Raw genomic sequence first — 16,622 nt, forward strand, 5'->3', positions numbered from 1 at the left:
ATTTCTTTACTTGAATTTTAGGCTCACCAACCAGCCAAAACAATTATTAATAAATTATTTCATTAATTTTACACTACAGTGACTCCGACTGGGACTCCTCTACATCAGTTTGCACAATAAGACAACCTTGAATGTTTGACAGCACTGTTCCTTTCCAGAGCTATGGCCCAAAACATTGTTTGACTGTGTAGAGGGGTGTGTGTGTCCATTTCTTCCACTCAGGTCTCAGATTCCCACCCCCTGCCTGCTGGAGCTAATAAATGCTGTCTAGATGAAGTACTTTGTCTGGCTATATAGAATAGATGGCTTCAAATAAACAGGTGCAACTTATGTACATGGGTTTAATTTGTCTCTGCATATCACCTGAAGCTAATCACTTCAGTGGGTATATATAACTTTATTATCACTTTAACACTGGTCACAAAAGCCTTGTGTAACTGGTCTCCAGCCAATTGTATTTTCTTTATGAAGAAAGGGTCGTGAGTTGGGTCATTTATTTTACCCTGTCCATTAAGGTATGGACAGTATTGAATGAAAGTACAATAATCCATAATAATCAACCAGCAATGCTCTAATAATTGAAATGACTGTGTTACAAAACTTCTCAAATACTCTTTACTCTTTGTCAAAAGGTCAGAATCATGTAAGGATTCAATTCTGAACAAGGTCAATATACTGAGAATATAATTTATTATGTAAAAATGTATATTGCTATGTTTAAGTACCTGCATAAATTACTAGTCCAAAGCAATATTTAGTATTTCGTATCTTACAGCCCCTTAAGACAATACAGTCATTATCCAGAGAACACTTCTCTCCATTCCACACCAGTGTTCCTGTAAACGAATGCATGTTGCTGTTGGCTTCTTCACAGATGATTTTACCTATAATGTTTACATGAACAAATAAAACCATTGTAATAAATGCATAATTCTCTAAATTATATTTTATTGCTATTACTTTTTTTTTTTATGGTTGACTTTTGTCTTTTTTCAGCCAGACTAACTATGTAACTATGTAAATTACTAAACCAATACTGTACAGTGTAAGTGTTGCTGGGGAAAGAAAAAAACTGTGCCTATATATGCAGTTATATTTACATACATTTTGCTTATGTAAATGAGTGTTTTAGTGAGTCAGTCAGTTTGTCAAGTATTACAGTTGAGAAACCTTTTGCGTTCCTTTTTACATCATACATAAAAATGTTTGCATTTTTCCAAACAGCATTCTTACCGTCAAATGCGGCCAGTTCCTCTGTTGTACAAAGCCCCCGATGTGTAACCATTAAGGCCTGCTTGAACTTTAGATTTGTTTCTCTAAAAGAGCAAAAATAAAAAAACAAAGCTATTTCAGTCCAATCAAATATAAAAAATAAGTCATTCAGAATTTTTCAGTCTTTTTTTTAAGATTGGTCTGACTATTTATAAAATGTATCACACACCTTTCATGTAAGATTCACACATTTTTCTAATCAGATTGAATTAGGAAATGTCTGAATCTTGTGTGAACTTGTGTGATTATTGGTGAACGTGAAATTTAAATAAAATGTAAGTAATAAATGGATCCTTACAGGCTCTTAGAGAGCTACACTCAAAAGGTTGGCATGCATGTGTGTTAGTTGCTATTTCTTAGACTTGACATATGGTAAAAGCAATAACAAATGCAAGTGAACATTGACCCATACCAATTTAGAGTTAAAACATTACATTTTTGTCTATGTTCTATGTTTCCTCTATGTCTTTGTCAATTGTGTCTTTCTATTTATAAAATCATTTTTACTTTTCTTGCCTGACTGTCCTTTTCATCAACTGTTTTTTTACTTTGGCTCTTACTATTATACTGACTCCTCACTTCAGAGGCAAAATTATTTTTTATTTTGAATAGAGTAAAGGAGGGTTATAACCCCTGTCAGGTATTTTTTGTGTCTCACTAGGGGGAGTTCCCTTCACGTCCTGTTTCATATTATAACAGGAAGTGGGAGGAAATCACTCAAAAGTGAGGGAATCTCAATGTGTTACCAGGGTCACCAGAACTAGGATCCCCATTGGAAGATTTCCCCTCTAATAGAGAACTAATAGATTACATGAATCTCCCTAAACAGGACACATCAATAAAAACTGACAGTTGTTCTAATCCATCCTCACACTATTCAAAAAACATTTTACATTTAGTTCAACTTTAAAAGAGTAGTATATATTTTTTTCAAAAATAATACTTACCTAGGTGGATGCAGCATCGGTCGAATGCTTCATCTGTCCCCCGCCGGCTCTAAGACTGACAGCTGGTCAAAACATGATCAACATGGTTTACATTTTAAATATACATGTTGTTTTGTATATGTTTTTTCTTCCTTTTTTTTGTTTGTTGAACACTAGATGTCATTGTATTTATATGGAACATATAATTGTAATCTTGTCTTTTATTTTGGAATAGCCTATCCACTTCAATGTGTCACCAGTGATTTAGTATATATTCGACTTTTCTTTTTTAATAAATATTTATTTACTGATTGCCCTAGGAGTTTCTGTTTTATTTGGGCTGGACTGTGAATTTTCTGTTGTGAACTGGGAGTGAGGTCTGGTTTACTCCAGCCCACTATTGACATCTCCCGCGGTTCAAATGTAATGTCTTCTCTAGTTCCTTGTAAATGAATATAATGGCATCTATTCCAAATTGAGGCTTGGTTCCAGATGCGATCGCTTCCGGTTCTTGTACATGACTGAAGTTGGTTTTATTCCAAATGGAGGCTTGTTTTTCTGTTATTTATGAGTGGTGATGGAGGGCGGCTCCCTAGCCCTGGAAGATTTTATTTGCACAATAAAGGCATATTGGTTTTACTGCACCATGATAGGCATGTTTTATTTTCCATGATACTGTCCCGACAATGCTAAGGGAATGGCTTACTAATCTATGTGGAATCTGGATCCTGATATGATATAGAAGTCTGGATGGTATTACATCGATACAAAGCTTTTAATGACCCCCTATAGTCTCTTCATGTGGTAAGCCTCCATTTTATCCACATGGTGGTGGTTTGTTCACATTGGTGATTAGTTGGATGGAAAGAAGATTTATATATATCATTATCATCGCACCAGTCGTTTTGTGGAGATATTATTCATGTGGACTTTAATTATTATATTGTCCTTTATATGGACCGTATATGATATCGCTTTTTACTGCTTTGTTTATGTACTACGTTTACAGTTGTTTTCACGATTTTATATGTATATTTTTCACACATAGCACAACATTTAATTGCCATTTATTATATTAAGAGAGGATGTCGTCTTAAAGTGTTTGCAGCTTTGTACATTTTGATAGTGGGGAATTTGCGCAGTTGAATTTGTTTGTTTGTTTGGTATTTACATGGATGAAATCAGCCTGTGGCACTGCTGAGGTGTTATGGAAGCCCAGGTTACTTTGATAGCGGCTTTCAGCTGATCTGCATTGTTGGGTCTGGTGTCTCTCATCTTCCTCTTGACAATACCCCACAGATTCTCTATGGGGTTTAGGTCAGGTGAATTTGTTGGCCAATCAAGCACGTGATACCATGATCATCAAACTAGGCATTGGTATTTTTGGCTGTGTGGTCAGGTGCCATGTCCTGCTGGAAAATGAAATCAGCATACCCATGAAGCTGGTCAGCAAAGGAAAGCATGAAGTGCTCTAGAATATCCTTGTAGAGGGCTGTGCTGACTTTGGACTTGATAAAACACAGTGGACCAACACCAGCAGATGACATGTCTCCCCAAATCATCACTGACTATGAAAACTGACTCTGGACCTCACTTAACTTGTATTCTGTACCTCTCCACTCTTCCTCCAAACACTGGGACTTTGATTTCCAAATGAAAAGCAACATTTACTTTCATCCGAAAAGAGGACTTGGGACCATTGATCAACAGTCCAGTCCTCTTTCTCCTTAGCCCAGGTAAGAGAGTTGTCCTAGATACGTCTGTGTGTGGTGGCTCTTAAAGCACTGACACCAGCCATAGTCCACTCCTTGTGAACGTCCCCCAAATTCTTGAATGGCCTTTGCTTCACAATCCTCTCAAGGCTGTGATTATCCCTGTTGTTTGTGCATCTTTTTCTACCACACTTTTTCCTTCCACTCAACTTTACATTAATATGCTTGAATACAGCACTCTGAACAGTCAGCTTCTTTAGTAATGCCCTTTAGTGACTTACCCTCCTTGTGGAGGGTATCAATGACTGTCTTCTGGACAACTGTCAAGTCAGCAGTCTTCCCCATGATTGTGTAACCAACTGAACCAGACTGAGGCACCATTTTCAAAGCTCAGGAAACCTTTACAGGTGTTTTGAGTTAATTAGCTGATTAGAATGTGATACCATGAGTCTACAATATTGAACTTTTTCACAATATTCTCATTTTCAGAGATACCGAATTTTGAGTTTTCACTAGCTGTAAGCCATAATCATCAAAATTAAAAGAAAGAAAAGCTTCAAATATATCACTCTGTGTGTAATTAATCTATATAATATACGAGTTTCACTTTTTGAATTGAACTACTGAAATAAATTAACTTTTTGATGATATTCTAATTTATTGAGATGCACCTGTATACACCTGTATACACTATATTGCCAAAAGTATTGGGATGCCTGCCTTTACACTCACATGAAATTTAATGGCATCCCAGTCTTAGTTCATAGGTTTCAATATTGAGTTGGCTCACAGTAGACACCCATAGTGTGTGTCCATAGGAATGTTTGACAATTCTTTAAGAAGAATTCCAGTGGAGGAAACCCTTAAGGGGTCATCATACCAAGACATTTTGAACAATTTCATGCTCCCAACTTTGTGGGAACAGTTTTTGGATGGCCCCTTCCTGTTCCAACATGACTGAGCACCAGTGCACAAAGCAAAGTCTATAAAGACATAGATGAGCAAGTTTGAGGTGGAGGAACTTAAATGGCCTGCACAGAGTCCTGATCTCAACCCAGTAGAACACCTTTGGGATGAATTAGAGTGGAGACTGCAAGCCAGGCCTTCTTGTCCCACATCAGTGCCTGACCTCACAAATGCGCTTCTTGAAGAATGGTCAAACATTCTAAAACATTGTGGACAGGCTTCTCAGAAGAGTCAAAGCTGTTATAGCTGGAAGGGGTAGGCAAACTAAATAGATTGAACCATAGGGACTAAGACTGGGATGCCATTAAAGTTCATGTGCGTGTAAAGGCACGCGTTCCAATACTTTTGGCAATATAGTGTGTATATACATTGCTGTGAATAAGTATTTGCTTCCTTTTTTTGCATGTTTGTCTCACCTAAAGTGGTTGTAAATGCTCAAGGTTTTTTACCTTCATGCATTCTATACAAGAAGGTTAAAAAACCTCCTGTGTGCAGCAGTGCTCCCAGCCCCCTTAATACTTACCTGAGCCCCATAATGATCCATCGATGTATACAACAGCCTCGGCTGTCCAGGGTCTCTACCTCCTCATTGGCTGAGGCAGAAAGCAGGAGCCATTGGCTCCCACTGCTGTCAAACACAGCCAGTCAGCCAATGAGGAGAGAAAGGGAGTAGGGCCAAGCCATAGCTCCATGTGTGAATGGACACACGGAGGAGCGGCTTGGGAACATGGCTGCTTGGGTGCCCCCATAGCAAACTGCTTTCTGGTGGGGGCACCAGACAGAAAGGAGGAGCCAGGAGCACCATCAGGGGACCCAGGAAGAGGAGGATCTGGGCTGCACTGTGCAACACCACTGCACAGAGCAGGTAAGTATAACATGTTAGTTATTTTCCAAAAGAAAAAAAGTGAACCTTTAGTATAGCTTTAAATGATTAGGACCAGTAAACAAATGTACCATTACACAAAGATATGATCCAATAAAAGGTGCAGCGCTAAAATAAACACATATATAACTGATCAAATTGTCCAGATAGGTGACAGAATGGCAATATGTATAAAAGTCCTATGCACGTGACACACAAATATATCCCATACAACCACTAATCAAAGTGAAAAATATCTAAATAGTCCAAATGATGGATTAAACATGCTTAAAGTAATCCAAGATATCCTCAAGTGGGTGATCTGTGCTTCACAAGTGATCGGTCAGGTGATGTGTCAGAGATGTTAAAAATGCACACTCACCAGAAGAAAGATCATGAAGCGCATGGTATATGAAATACAGCCGGAGGTCCCCTTTAAGAGGTGGTCAACCTGGTCAGGTCCAAAGGATCTCCTTCCTCCCTGGTACTCTGCCACACAGCTAGCATCCTCCAAGTATGAGCTCTAGGAAGGTATTGGCTCATATAGAGCCAAAAAGAAGGATGCCCATAGTGTAGTATTTAAGCAACCAAAGACATTTATTTGGGGTAAGGTATCTTAGTATGACCTCCTCGTGGTCTCGGCAGCAGTGTGACGTCACCGCGTATGGCTCCTCCTCTGCCATACGCGGTGACGTCACACTGCCGCCGAGACCACGAGGAGGTCCGGCGGCCATCTTTATTGCTGTACATGGTCAGTGTTTATTTCTATGCTGTACATACTGAGATACCTTACCCCAAATAAACGTCTTTGGTTGCTTACATACTACACTATGGGCATCATTCTTTTTGGCTCTATATGAGCCAATACCTTCCTAGAGCTCATACTTGGAGGATGCTAGCTGTGTGGCAGAGTACCAGGGAGGAAGGAGATCCTTTGGACCTGACCAGGTTGACCACCTCTTAAAGGGGACCTCCGGCTGTATTTCATATACCATGATCTTTCTTCTGGTGAGTGTGCATTTTTAACATCTCTGACACATCACCTGACCGATCACTTGTGAAGCACAGATCACCCACTTGAGGATATCTTGGATTACATTAAGCACGTTTAATCCATCGTTTGGACTATTTAGATATTTTTCACTTTGATTAGTGGTTGTATGGGATATATTCGTGTGTCACGTGCATAGCACTTTTATACATATTGCCATTCTGTCACCTATCTAGACAATTTGATCAGTTATATATGTGTTTATTTTAGCGCTGCTCCTTTTATTGGATCATATATTATGAGGTTTTTTGGTTGCCTTTGGTGTATCAGCTGCTAATTAGTATTGGCGCTCGCTTATTTCTATTCCATTACACAAAGATAGCCCGAGTAAATACAAAATGTAGTTTTTAAATGATGATTTAATTTATTAAGGGAAAAAAACTGTCCAAACCTGCATGGCCCTATGTGAAAAAGTAATTGCCCCCAAACCTTATAACTGGTTGTGCTACCCTTTGAGGCAACATCTGTAATCAAGCCTTTTCAATAACTGGCAATGGCTCTTTCAGCTCGCTGTGGAGGAATCTTGGCCCACACTTCTTTGCAGACTTGTTTTAATTCAGCTACATTGGAGGGCTTTTGAGCATGAAAACCTGTTTAAGGTCATACCACAGTGTCAATCAGATTTAAGTCTGGACTTTGACTAGCCACTCCAAAACCTTAATTGTTTTTTTTTTTAGCCATTAAGAGGTGAACTTGCTGGTGTGTTTTAAATCATTGTCCTGCTGCATAACTCAAGTGCACTTGAGCTTGAGGTCATGAACTGATGGCTGGACATTCTCCTTCAGGATTTTCTGGTAGAGCACGGAATTCATGGTTCCATCATTTATGGCAAGTCGTCCAGGTCCTGAAGCTGCAAAGCAGCCCCAGACCATCACACTACCACCACTATGTTTGACTGTTGGCATGATTTTTTTTTATGAAATGCTGTGTTAGTTTTACACCAAATGTAACAGGATGTACACCTTCCAAAAAGTTAAACTTTTGTCACTTCAGTCCACAGAACATTTGCCCAAAAGACTTGGGGATAATCAAGATAGAGAAGAGCCTTTGTCAATTACTTTGTTTCTCATCTGTTCTTGAATTTCTCTTTGAATGATGTTTTGATTTGTTTAATCTTTTAGCATGCTTCACTTTGTCAGTCAGCATCTATTTAAGTGATTTCTTGATTCAACAGGTCTGGCAATAATCAGGCCTGGGTGTGATAAGAGAAATTTAACTCAGCTTTCCAAAAAATGTGGTTAATCACAGTTCATTAATGATTTAGCAAGGGGGGGCAGTTACTTTTTCACATAGGGCCAGGCTGGTTTGAAAAGCTTTTTTCTCCTAACCCCTTCACGACGGCTTCTGGGCCTAGACACCGAGCTGCCGCACATTTGCGTTCATGTAACAAAAAACATATGTGCTGAGAGCATGTGCCCTGCGCGCTCCCAGCACGCATGTGCGGTACTCACGGAAAGGTCCCGGTCCGCTGTTTTGATCGGGACCTTTCCCGATCATGTGACCGGCCGTGAATTTTAGACAGTTTATTTCATTTAATGGGCCTCCTGTGCTTATAAGTGTTACAGGATTTGTAAAGGCCACTACGTCTGTATATATATTCCAATGTCGTTTCATTTAGGTATGATGGGCAAGCAAGTCTTTATCATTGCAAACATTTGTTATATCTGGTCATTGTTTTGGCGCTTGCAAAGTGCTGTTCTCTGGTTTCAAGTGTGCAATGGAAACATATGCAGATTTGCAATGGAAATGAGAGGTTACAATGTCAATAAAGTGATGTTTTGCATTTTGTCTAAAAAGCTAGGTTACTTTATGCAGTTGTCATTTTACTCAATGTTACGCAAACCTACCTGTGTCACCTCTCAAAAAAAGCGAATGCGTTATTTTATTGTTCATCTTTATTAGTGCAAGCCTGCAGTGTACCAAACATTTTTTAGCATACATCTGTTCTTTGTCGGTTTATGTACATTATGTACCTGTATGCCCTTAGCATCCAGTTAAATTAAATTGCTTAAAGCCCAATGTGAACTTTAACCCATTCCTTACCCATCTATATCTGCTGTCTCCACATAACACAGACTATTTGGTTCTGATGTGTTCAGCAAAAGCAGATCTGCCTGTAAAAATAAAGCAACTTTACTTGAAACATTTACAGACCAACTACACAACAGACAAAATGCATTATGCAAGAGCAACCCTATTGTTACTTCACTTACTGTAACTGATTTACATGGCTGCAATGCTTGCTTGCCTGCCAACATGAAACCTTGTGTTGTTACAAAAGTACGGCATATATGGGATACATAGCTACATATAGGGCATATTTAACTTTTTTCAACATTGTATTACTAGTTGACATGAGTTACCCAATACCTTCTAACATTTAGCAAAATCTGTGTTCTTTTAGGTGAAACTTTAAAGATTTTGGATTAATGTGTTACTAAACCCACAACAGTAAAATCAGTCTGTATATGCAGTAAAGCATGCTTGTTATACTCACTGTAGAATTCAAGGGGTTAATCCTCAGCATTGTGTAAAAAAGCTGTTTGACCCTTCCTTCTCTGCCTCTCCTCTTGTTGAAATGACCACCTGATACAGACTGAACCTGTGGTCACATGCACATGCTCAGTTTGGTGTGTATTGCTATAGAGGTTTTTTTTTTTTTCTTGGGAGGGTGCATGTGACCAGTACAGGGCCATTCAGCACTGATCAGACAGAGGGTCAGGGGTTATGCAGCCTCACAGGGGAGAATGAAAACTCCTCCTACAAGGTTTAACAAGTGCTCTGCTGAAGTCACAAAACTGCTCTGACTGCTGATGATATTAAATAAATGCAATGTTACGCAAACCTACCTGTGTCACCTCTCAAAAAAAGCAAATGCTTTATTTTATTGTTCATCTTTAATAGTGCAAGCCTGCAGTGTACCAAACATTTTTCAGCATACATCTGTGCTTTGTCGGTTTATATACATTATGTACCCTTATGCCCTTAGCATCCAGATAAATTAAATTGCTTAAAGCCCAATGTGAACTTTAACCCATTCCTTTACCCATCTATATCTGCTCTCTCCACATAACACAGACTATTTGGTATTTAGAAGTTTAAATTTACTAAAATAATTGCATTTCCATGTTCTTTGTACTGTGGGAGACCAGATATAGTGAATGCAGGCTCCTGGGTTTAGTAACACTTTAAATGTACTGTAAATGTTTTTAAACTTTTTTAACATCTCTCCATTTACTACCGATATGTTTATCTACAAATAGACATTATCAGAAAGACTAACAGAGTACTATGAATTAGCTAAAGAGACAGCACAGAACACCCCTTCTGCTTTGGGATACCATTTGTTTGATTGAAAGTTTGGGTTGATAAATCTGAAAAAGCATGAGTCAATGCAATCAGCCACTGCTAAAAAAAAAAGCCAACTGGATTGTTTTATTAAAGATTCAACTAGAAAGCCCATAAATCTTGAAAATTAACCAGTTGCCCTGCTATGCAGAGCAATACAAAGCAGCATGATGGTGCTGACAGAGGAGAGACCTGTATTGTTTACATACAGACCTCTCCCCTGTCAGTGTTCGTCAGCGATCGCTGGGTGCCGTCGGGGAATCTCTGGCCGGGACCCGGTGATTAACAGCTGTAGCGTCCCCTACCAGAAAATGGAAAATCACGTATATATACATGATTTTGTACAGCCCTGCTGCCCTGTACCAGTAATTCTGCTGTAGGGCAGTCGGGCAGGGACGTATCTGCTGCGAGACAAACAAGGCGTTTGCCTAGGGTGGCAGTTTTCAGGGGGGCGGCACTACCCCCAGGCAGAAGGGACAAGGGACCAGGGCTTGACAGGTTGGGAGAGCTCAACAGGGCCCGGGGGGGGAGGCAGGGTTTAGGCAGGGGGGCAGGCTCAGCAAGTCTTGAACAGGGAAGGTGGGCTCGGCTTATGCCATCCTGAGTTAATGGCAAGTCAGCTGTCTTACCCTCTCTGTGCCTTCCCGAAGCCATTGCAGCCACGCTCAGCTCACCCTGCCTCTCTGCAGCCAGCCGGCTGTCTATTCCATTCACTGCATTGAACCAGAGGGCAAAGCCTAGAGGTCAGCTGACCATGAAGAGGCGGTTCAGGAGAGGAGACCTCTCTGCATGTCAGGTATCAGTGCAGCCGCAGACACCACATACCCCAGATAAGTGCTCCATTACTTGTCAAATAGAGTCAGTCTCCCCCCCCCCTTTCTCTCTCCCCCTCCCCCTCTCTCTCCCTCCACCCCCTATCTACCCCCTCTCTCTCCCTCCACTTTCTCTCTCCCCCATCTCTCTCTCTTTTCTCCCCCTCCCTATATCCCTCTTTATCTCTCTCTCTCCCCTTTCCCTTCCCTCCCCTCCCCCTCCCTCTCCCCCTCCCTCTCTATATATCCCTATACATCTCCCCTCCCCCCCTCTCCCTCTTTCTCTCTCCCTCTCTTCCCTCTCTCTTCCCTCTCTCTTCCCTCTCTGTTCCCTCTCTTCCCTCTCTCTTTCTTCTCTCTCTTCCCTCTCTCTTTCTTCTCTCTCTTTCCTCTCTATCTCTTCCCTCCCTTCCCTCTCCTCTCTTTTCTTTCTCTTCCCTCTCTCTCTCTCTCTTCCTTCTCTCTCTTCCTTCTCTCTCTCTCTCTCTTCCCTCTCTCTCTATCTCTTCCCTCTCTCTCTATCTCTTCCCTCCCCCCTCTCTCTCCCCCTCTCTCTCTTCCATCTCTCTCTCTCTCTCTCTCTCTCTCTTCCCTCTCTCTCTATTCCCTCTCCTCTCTCTTCCCTCTCCTCTCTCTTCCCTCTCTCCCTCTTCACTCTCTTCCCTCTCCCCCTATTCACTCTCTTCCCTCTTCTCTCTCTTCCCTCTCTTCCCTCTCTCCCTCTTCACTCTCTTCCCTCTCTCCCTCTTCACTCTCTTCCCTCTTCTCTCTCTTCCCTCTCTCCCTCTTCTCTCTCTTCCCTCTTCTCTCTCTTCACTCTCTTCCCTCTTCTCTCTCTTCCCTCTCTCTCTCTCCCCCCCCCCCCTCTCCTCCCTCTCTCTCTCTTCCCTCTCTTTATCTTCTCTCTTCCCCCTCTCTCTTCTCTCTCTCTCTCTTCCCTCGCTCTCCTCTCTCTCTCCCCCATCTCTCTCTCTTCTCTCGCTCTCTTCCCTCTCTCCCACTCTCTCTCTTTCCTCTCTTCTCCCCCTCTCTTCTCCCCCTTTCTCTTTTTCCTCTCTCTCTCTCCCTTTCTCTCTTTTCTCTCTTTACTCTCTCTCCCCCCTCTCCCTCCCCCTCTCTCTCTCGTTTTGCACAAGATAAAAGTAATCTGGGGCTAACAAGTCGCTGGATTACTTTTACAGGCAAAACCAAAATACATCACTGGCAGTTGGGAAGCGGTTAACTTAAAGCTGAACTCTGATCAGCTCATAAACGTTTCCTATTGATAGTTCCCCATCTTCCTATAGTAGCATGTCAGAGTGCCCTTGAGTTTCTGATTATATGAAATAAATTATGTTTAAGCCATGATACATCACCTTTAAAAGGGGAATGTATTGTGTACAAGGGATCATACTGGCAGGTATATTGACTTCAGCAGCTGGGCCAATGCTTTAAAATGCCTATTCTCCTTGACTTAAACCTCCTTGACCAGCACTACTTTAGCACTACAGGGTGGAGGATTTGGGGTTCCATGGCCTCTTTATACTCCTCTCTTTACTGTTAATTTAAAATTCCCTTGCACTCAGCGTAGAAGGGTGACAATTAATAATAGAACTCACCACTCTCACGTTCTCCATTCCTGTTTCTGTTATGCATTTAAACCCTGGTAGCTTTTAGTTGATGTTACAAAACATACATTTCCTAATTCACTGTTAATATTCTGTTGAGGTTAGCTAATTCAACAGTGAACCTTAGGTACCCTCACAAAACATTAGAAAAATCTTTGCCAGGTCTCACTTGCTGCTCCAAAATTAAGCTCAGTGTCTGTTCTCCACTGTAACTGTGTGGTCCTGCTTTTGTGTTTGAATCTTTTTTCATAAAGCAAGGGTAGGCATATTTGGCACTCCAGAAGAGAAATTCTTGTTACTGTCAGAATCTTGCAGTGCCTCATGGGATTTGTAGTTTCACTGCAGCTGAAGTTGCCAACCCTTGGTATAGATGTTTTTCTTCATGGCCTTATGTTAAAATTATATTCTCATTTATGCTCTCACATATATCCTTCTGACCACCTCTGTGGATATATGCCTTATTGGGAATCAGAATTTACCTATCCATAGTCCTCCAAGGCCTGGAGCTTATAATGGAAGAATACTTCTAAAACTTCTTTTTCCTTATAAGGTGTTGTTTGAATAGTACTTGACCCTAGAAGGGTCCAGGACAGGGGCGGACTGATCATTTGGAAACTCAGGCACTGCCCGAGGGCCCGGGGTCAGTAAGGGGCCCCATGAAATGCCTCTGGTACCTTTTTCATAGGCTTTTTTGAGTTTGGGCAAGGACACAGGGGCCCAATGATCTCCTATTGCCCAGGGGCCCCATGAGTTGTCAGTCCGCCCCTGGTCCAGGATCATCATAAATTATCCCGGATCATCATGATTATTTATTTATTTATTTATTTGGAAATCCACCATATATCCACCAGTCCAAGATATATCAGTGGATGATAAACCCACAATTCTGCTGACATCACACTATACAGTTGCAATGTCCTGGAAATACTGAGTTGTTCCAGTACTACCAATAAAGAAAGAACCACTTAACCTACCATTGCACTGACATTTAAGACAGATAAAAATGGTAGCAGAATAATTATTTAGGATGCTATTGTAGTCCTTTCCTTCTGAAAATGCTAGCTTTCTGGATGGCGTGCTGCTGACTTCTGAGCCATTAACCAGAAAAGAGTATGTAGATCAAATACTCTGACTTGCCATAAAGCATGTTATTTTCAGGTCAATGATTCAGTAGAAAATGAAGATTGGGACAAGCATTTCAGATTGAAGTCAGCAATAGCAGACTACTTATTTCTCCCAGTACACCTTCCTATTAAGCTGTCAGTTACAAAATAAGCCTACTCACAGGAGATTTAATAATTAAGTGAACTCAGGATTCATTATTGATTCAAAGTTGATACTCTAATGTGCAGGATTTTGTCGAATTTTTTAAATTTATACTTACTGGCACAAAATCATCTTTATGCAGCCGAATAATATCTCCAACCTGAATGTCTTTCCATTTCTCCCATAAGAAACTGCAAGTATACATTAGCAAGATGTGTCAATTAGCCATATAGGTGCTTTTTTTTTTTTTTAAACGTTACTCCTTAACAACTAGAAATGTATGCCTAAAAGAGTGAACATTTCCTGAAAATTTTAAAATTTATATGAATCGACAAAATTTACTCATAAACAATATATATCGCTAAATAACAAAAGGCCCATTACATACAGGTTAAAAGCATCTACAAAAATACCTTTTTTTCTTTGGTCACCAATGGCTGCACATGCATCCAGGTTGCACAATAATATAATAATACAGGTTTGTGTGGTTATTACATGATAAAGCACTGCTTAACAATTGTATTGGCAAATTTGCTAGTGCATTTTTGGTAAATTTTGAGAGAAGAATAATCAAAATATATTAAATATTTATTATATATTTTTGGGATAGTGTTTTCCTAATTTTGACTAGCAAATTAAATATCATGCACTGGATTTATGTTCCTCTCTCTCCTTCATGTCCAGCTGTGGGTCTAGCTTGTTGTAATCCAATGAACATCTAGTAAACACAAAAGAAAATACTGCACTCCAGACTGCAGCAAATTTATTTCATTCAAAACAGCAGCAGAAACACAGCTCTAATGCATTTAGCCCTGCAAATAGACTTTTTATCCTACTATTTAGAAAAGCACTATTTCTACTGTGACACGTTAAAAGTGCTGCTGCCATTCTGAATAAAAGACGTTTGCATTCCATAGTATTATTTTCTGTGTTTCCAGTATATGGAGCCACTGTTCCTTCTAATTGTACCCTAACATCTTTTTGTATTAGGGGCTAAGGCTCTACAATCTTATGTTTACTTTGCAAATTGGAGGAAAGCATTAAAGTGGACCTGAACTCAAAGAGTGAAGATTGGCTATGGTATAGGGAAAATCTAGAGATGCTAATTTTGATAAATGTTCTGTTAGTCTGTAATTCCTCCTGAAATATAGCAGTGCTCTTCATGATATTTAAAGGTACCTAGGTGCTTGTGTTCTTACAGCATGATAGCTGTACATCTGCAGTAGGAAGATACGGCTGCCACCAATTGCTAGTCTGTGCTGCTCACTGTTCTCCTTGCTGAAAGCTCTTACGTGAGGAAGCACAGCCCTGTTTTCAGTAAGTTGCAGTATCCACACAAAGACACAGTGCAGAAAAAGGGCATAAGGAACAGATTAACTTCAGGAAACCACAGGCAGTCCTAGTGACTAGTCTCTTGCCTTCTGTCTGCCATTTTGGGCACAGCTTCCAGAGTTCAGTTTCTACTTAACATTATATAGTTTTACTTTCATTTGCATATACAGTGGGGCAAAAAAGTATTTAGTCAGCCACCAATTGTGCAAGTTCTCACACTTAAAAAGATGAGAGAGGCCTGTAATTGGCATCATAGGTAGACCTCAACTATGAGAGACAAAATGAGAAAAAAAATCCAGACAATCACATTGGCTGATTTGGAAAGAATTTATTTGCAAATTATGGTGGAAAATAAGTATTTGGTCAATATCAAAAGTTCATCTCAATACTTTGTTATATATCCTTTGTTGTTAATGACAGAGGTCAAACGTTTCCTGTAAGTCTTCACAAGGTTGGCACACACTGTTGCTGGTATGTTGGCCCATTCCTCCATGCAGATCTCCTCTAGAGCAGTGATGTTTTGGGGCTGTCGCTGGGCAACACGGACTTTCAACTCCCTCCAAAGGTTTTCTATGGGGTTGAGATCTGGAGACTGGCTAGGCCACTCCAGGACCTTGAAATGCTTCTTACGAAGCCACTCCTTCATTGCCCGGGCGGTATGTTTGGGATCATTGTCATGTTGGAAGACCCAGCCACGTTTCATCTTCAATGCCCTTGCTGATGGAAGGAGGTTTGCACTCAAAATCTCACGATACATGGCCCCATTCATTCTGTCCTGTACATGGATCAGTTGTCCGGGTCCCTTTGCGGAGAAACAGCCCCAAAGCATGATGTTGCCACCCCCATGCTTCACAGTAGGTATGGTGTTCTTTGGATGCAACTGAGCATTCTCTCTCCTCCAAACACGACGAGTTGTGTTTCTACCAAACAGTTCTATTTTGGTTTCATCTGACCATATGACATTCTCCCAATCCTCTTCTGGATCATCCAAATGCTCTCTAGCAAACTTCAGATGGGCCCGGACATATACTGACTTAAGCAGGGGGACACGTCTGGCACTGCAGGATCTGAGTCCCTGGCGGTGTAGTGTGTTACTGATGGTAGCCTTTGTTACGTTTGTCCCAGTTCTCTGCAGGTCTTTCAGTAGGTCCCCCCGTGTGGTCCTGGAATTTTTGCTCACCGTTCTTGTGAGCATTTTGACCCCACGGGGTGAGATCTTGCGTGGAGCCCCAGATAGAGGGAGATTATCAGTGGTCTTGTATGTCTTCCATTTTCTAATTATTGCTCCCACAGTTGATTTGTTCACACCAAGCTGCTTGCATATTGCAGATTCAGTCTTCCCAGCCTGGTACAGGTCTACAATTTTGTTTCTGGTGTTCTTCGACAGCTCTTTGGTCTTCATTATAGTGGAGTTTGGAGTGTGACTGTTTGAGGTTGTAGACAGGTGTCTTTTATACTGATAACAAGT

The 16,622-nt window shown here is 40.8% G+C and overlaps 1 protein-coding gene across 1 annotated transcript in view; it reads right to left on the reverse strand.

Moving 5' to 3' along the window:
* Positions 1–16,622, reverse strand: part of ATP8B3 (ATPase phospholipid transporting 8B3) — a 217,822-nt gene that overhangs the window by 152,793 nt on the left and 48,407 nt on the right. The window contains 4 exon segments of the mRNA XM_089687466.1: positions 726–884; positions 1,234–1,316; positions 8,833–8,903; positions 13,941–14,013. Of these exon segments, the coding sequence (XP_089543592.1) occupies positions 726–884; positions 1,234–1,316; positions 8,833–8,903; positions 13,941–14,013 (386 nt within the window).

The sequence above is a fragment of the Staurois parvus genome, unplaced genomic scaffold, assembly GCF_062004578.1.
Source record: "Staurois parvus isolate SC_StPar_1 unplaced genomic scaffold, SC_StPar_1.0 ptg000425l, whole genome shotgun sequence".
Lineage (NCBI taxonomy): Eukaryota > Metazoa > Chordata > Amphibia > Anura > Ranidae > Staurois > Staurois parvus.